The sequence below is a fragment of the Dendrobates tinctorius genome, unplaced genomic scaffold (assembly GCF_039654945.1).
Source record: "Dendrobates tinctorius isolate UK_male_01 unplaced genomic scaffold, ASM3965494v1 ptg000084l, whole genome shotgun sequence".
Taxonomy (NCBI): Eukaryota; Metazoa; Chordata; class Amphibia; order Anura; family Dendrobatidae; genus Dendrobates; species Dendrobates tinctorius.
In genome coordinates this window covers 36,972,609-36,977,685 of record NW_027361752.1, presented here as the reverse complement: position 1 = coordinate 36,977,685, position 5,077 = coordinate 36,972,609, and the positions used below count along the sequence as shown (strand labels likewise).

Below are 5,077 nucleotides of genomic sequence, written 5' to 3'. Positions count from 1 at the left end.
GCTCAGGTACGAGGTTTTCTTTTGAGAACTTCTTCATTGTTGTGATTTTTTCCTTTTTATAAAATGTGTTTTTATCGAAACAAATGAAAATAACATAGTAACATAGTTTTGAAGGCTGAAGGAAGACCTTATGTCCATCTAGTTCAGCCTATTTTTAGTGCAGCTGTTCTGCATTGTTGATCCTGGGGAAGGCAAAAAACCCACAGAGTAGAAGCCAATTTTCTCCATAGGGAAAAAAATTCCTTCCCCTAAGCTGGGTCAACCATCTACCTATAATATTCTGTTATTCGTAACCTTCTATACTGTTACTCACAAGAAAAGCATCCATTCCTTTCTTAAATTCATTCAGTGAGTTGGCCATCACCACTTCCTCAGGAAGAGAATTCCAGAGCCTCACTGCTCTCACCGTGAAGAACCCTCTTCTATGCTGGTGCAGAAATTGTCTTTCCTCCAAATGAAGAGAATGCCCCTTGTTCTTGTCACAGTCCTTGGTACAAACAGTTCATTGGAGAGATCTCTGTATTGCCCTCTGATATATTTGTACATATATATTAAGTCTCCCCTAAGTCTTCTCTTTTCTAGAGTAAATAGACCTAATTTTGATAACCTTTCTGGGTATTGTAGTGAACCAACTTCTTTTATCATTTTAGCAGCCCGCCTTTGAACCCTTTCAAGTTCAGTAATGTCTTTCTTGAGCACCGGCGTCCAAAATTGCACACAATACTCCAAGTGTGGTATGACGAGTGATTTGTACAGAGGGAGAATTATGTTTTCATCTCGTGTCCCCACACCTCTTCTAATGCATCCCATGACCCTATTTGCTTTGGTGGCAGCTGCCTGACACTGGGCACTCCAATTCCAATGAGTCTGCCACCCGCATACAAAAAGGATTGATGCCACCAGAACCCCACTATTCCGTCCAGGACTCAGATATTCATTATGGGAGATATTATCTGGATACTTTTTGTTATGCCACACGATATGCCATATGTCATGCTTTGTCTTCCGTATACCAGCAGCTTCGTATTGCTGGTTGGTAGTATTTCAATTTATTTTAGTTCAATGCTTTTTAATATTATTTAATTAATGCCTTTTATAAGGGGTGCGCTGTGATAGATGCGCAACGAATGTGATGGCATACATCGCATGACTGGTATCACCATTTCTGCTTATATGGGAGATATCTGGATATCAAGAAATGTCAATGTAGGGTGTTATCAAGCACCTGTGATGGAGTCTTAGACACCACTTATTAAGAACAAGTGTTCTGTGCTGTGTCCTTAAAGTAAATTTACTAAGTTGCTAGTTACATGGGTCAAAGGGTGGCCTGGGGTCAGAACCATTAAGTGTTTTCTGTTTATAGTAAAGGTCCAACACATGCAGATACTGCAGGCCGGCTGGAAGAGATCCGTACAGCGGAAACAGAAATGCTAGCACCACATCTAGTTAGCAAGTGGGTGTGAGTAGCACTTGCTGTTAAATTGAGATACCCCGTAGCTTAGTGAGGGACTCCAAGCTAAGCTGAAACAGCTTCTAAAAGTGCAGCCCTACTACATGAGAGGCTTATTCCTGTGAGTGAGGAAAGCATTTGTTGTTGTTGACTCCAGAGGGATTCCGAAGGCTAACACCTGCATGTGAAGACTGACACACCAGGAATACTGTATGCATGAGTATGAGTGACTGATATGTGATAGCTATAAGTAGGCTGCAAGAGTGCATGACCTGGCGAACAAGAAGTGATTGATCAAGAGAGGGGCTGTGACCAGTGCAGCGTGTGCTGCATTCAGAGTAACATCAAAACTGCAGAGGCGATTGTGGTGGTCCAGCGGACACAGACTGCTTACATGGCTGCTGGAACATACAGTTGTGCTCAAAAGTTTACATACCCCGGCAGATTTTTTGTTTTCTTGGCCTTTTTTTTCAGAGAATATCAATGATAACACCAAATAGTGGTTGGGTGAAGCCATTTATTGTCAAACTACTGTGTTTTCTCTTTTTTAATTATAATGATAACCCAAAACATCCAAATGATCCCTGATCAAAAGTTCACACACCCTGGTGATTTTGGCTGATAACATGCACAGAAGTTGACACAAATGGGTTTGAATGGCTACTAAAGGTAACATCCTCAGCTGTGACCTGTCTGCATGACAAGCAGCCTGGAAATGCGCCTGTTTAGTGTTTAGGCCTGTGGGTGACTGGGAACTCTCTTTTTTGTTGCAAGGCCTGTGGCATGAACAGCTGAACGCTGTGCTGGAACTCCGCTCATCCCTATTCCTGACCAAGCTGCTCCCTTTCCTCCCTCTGCCATAGACTTTTGCAGTGACCCATGACTTGTGCAGAGAAAATTTACCTCCTGTTTCTACAAAGAGCTCAGAGGGATTCAGCCAGTCTGTTTTAAATCATGTGATGTGATAGACCTAATGGAAAAAAAAAAGGAAAAAGTTTCAACCATAGAGTCTTGGTCTCCTCACCTGAAAATGGCAGTTAGGATTAGTACAATTTAATTAAATTAGTGATGTGTGTAAAGCAAATATTGGCCGACCAAGGTGTGAAATTGAACAATACCTGACCAGCTCAAGGGCCGACCAAGGTGTGAAAGTAAACTGCGTCCTACAAACTCAATGCTCTACTCATGTCTTAGGTAACCTATTCCTGACCAACTCATCTCCCTCCGCTGATACATTTGTAAATGCGTTTTTTTTCATGAACGCATGTGAACATTTTTTTTTTTTTTATTCAGAATAGTCATTATTTTTTTCCAGACATAAAAATCTTTTTTTCACTAAATAATTTAATCAAATTTCCCTTTTTTTTTTCACCAAAATGGCATTACGGTTTCACCCAGGTCTTGTGTTGGTGGCCTAACACTTAGCATTGCTCATGTTTGTGTGGTGGAAGCAAAGCGAAACTTTGAGATCCTAAAAAAAAACTGCAAAAAAATGCAGAAAACCTGTGTTTTTAAGCAGCTTCTTTACTGCCAAGAGAACAGGTTTTGGCTGCAGAAAAATACCGCAACGTGTGAACACGGTCTAAGGCTTTGTCCATACATAGCGTATTTGGGGCAGAAAAACGCACGGGCAAAAACGGGGATTATCGGTGCAGCTTTCTCCCAACTCAAGAACTGAAATGCCGGAGACAGAAATCTGCACCAAATGTGCAAGGACTTTTTTTCACCCACTGAAAGTAATTTTTTTTTTTGTCACAAAACCCTTATGAAATTCAATATGAGTTTTCTTTTGTCATTGAACTTTATCCAGCGTGCACAAGAGACAAGTGTAGTATGGCAACGCAGGAAAACAAGAAAAATCGCCGCGTGTGAACACGGCCTTAATGTTTTAATCATCCCCATTTTTGCAATTAAAAAAAAAAATTTATTTGAAGTCGCCGGGCCCCAAAAAAAGTCCGATATGAAAAAATATACATTATTTAGTGATTAGAAAAAAAAACAAAAAAAAAAAAAAGACCACCTCTGCAAAAATAAAAAATGCAATAAAAAGTGACCAAAGTGTAGGAAAGAGAAAAAAAAATCGTGCAAAAAGTGAGTGCCAGGAAAGGGTTAATGAACACTCTGCAATAACCCGATGACGAAATCTCCCCATGTTCCCTCAGAAAATGATGTGAACGTTGAACATAAGGGGTTAAAATGGGCAACATGCGATGGATAGAGGATACACATAGAAAAGCCCCATGAGCCCTGAGACCCCCGGACACAGACCCCCGGGCTCTGCTGCGGCGCGTCCGGCACCGGGACCTCAGCGGGAATCCGCCAGACATCACTAGAGAGGCCGAGCGCAGATGGAGTCGATGAAGTGAGGGCGGAAGCCGGGCGGCGTTGATGACGCACAGAAAGGGTTACGCATGGAGCAATCGATCGCCGTTAACGTGTCTTCAGCGTGAGTGAGTTGCCGGTGTCGGCAAGAACCGTGAAGGAAGCGGAGGATGGGGGGAAAGAATAAGCAGAGGACGAAGGGAAACGTCCGGGTGAGTGATGGAGAGAGTCTCCGGGGAAGTGTGGCGGGTACGGCACCGATTGTGGGCTCTGTCAGCAGGTCCGGGCCTGGCAGCGTTAGCAGCAGGGGATGCTGGGACTTGTAGTGTGGAGCCGTGGCCAGAATGTGAGGCAGAGTATGGGGAATGTGTGTGGTGGGCACTGCTGGGTGACGGCTGCCCCCTCCGTGGGCCTCACATAGAGGGGGTGACAGGAACCACTTCAGAAAAGCTCCCCCAACTCTAATCTGACACCAGGTGCATATGGGTCTGCCCACAGGACTCCTCTTGTGTCGGCACCGCCTACTGGACGCTTCACGTGTCGGCACCGCCTACTGGACGCTTCACGTGTCGGCACCGCCTACTGGACGCTTCACGTGTCGGCACCGCCTCCTGGACGCTTCACGTGTCGGCACCGCCTACTGGACGCTTCACGTGTCGGCACCGCCTCCTGGACGCTTCACGTGTCGGCACCGCCTCCTGGACGCTTCACGTGTCGGCACCGCCTCCTGGACGCTTCACGTGTCGGCACCGCCTCCTGGACGCTTCACGTGTCGGCACCGCCTCCTGGACGCTTCACGTGTCGGCACCGCCTCCTGGACGCTTCACGTGTCGGCACCGCCTCCTGGACGCTTCACGTGTCGGCACCGCCTCCTGGACGCTTCACGTGTCGGCACCGCCTCCTGGACGCTTCACGTGTCGGCACCGCCTCCTGGACGCTTCACGTGTCGGCACCGCCTCCTGGACGCTTCACGTGTCGGCACCGCCTCCTGGCCTCCTCATGTGTCGGCACCGCCTCCCGGACTCATTTTGTTTAGGCACCTCCTCCTGGACACCTGCAGACAGCTGAAAACATGGAGGCTGTGTGACAGAACGTACACACTACATGGAGAGAAGTATGTGCCCCCCATATCCCACCCTACAATAGCCCTCGTCACCTCCATCCCACATCCGCAGTCATTAATATGGAGTCGCCCTCTGCAGATGTAACAACTTCTGCTCTTCCGGGAAGGATTTCTATAAGATTTTAGAGGGGTCTGTTTTTGCCCCATCGTCCAGAAGAGCATTTGTGAGGTCAGATACTGAT

General features: G+C 46.2%; 1 protein-coding gene across 1 annotated transcript in view; it reads left to right on the top strand.

Moving 5' to 3' along the window:
- The first annotated feature begins 3,813 nt into the window (after positions 1-3,813).
- Positions 3,814-5,077, top strand: part of LTN1 (listerin E3 ubiquitin protein ligase 1) — a 116,975-nt gene continuing 115,711 nt past the window's right edge. Inside the window, exon 1 of the mRNA XM_073584521.1 lies at positions 3,814-3,984. Within this exon, the coding sequence (XP_073440622.1) occupies positions 3,943-3,984 (42 nt within the window). The 5' untranslated portion in view covers positions 3,814-3,942. The remainder of the gene's footprint in view (positions 3,985-5,077) is intronic.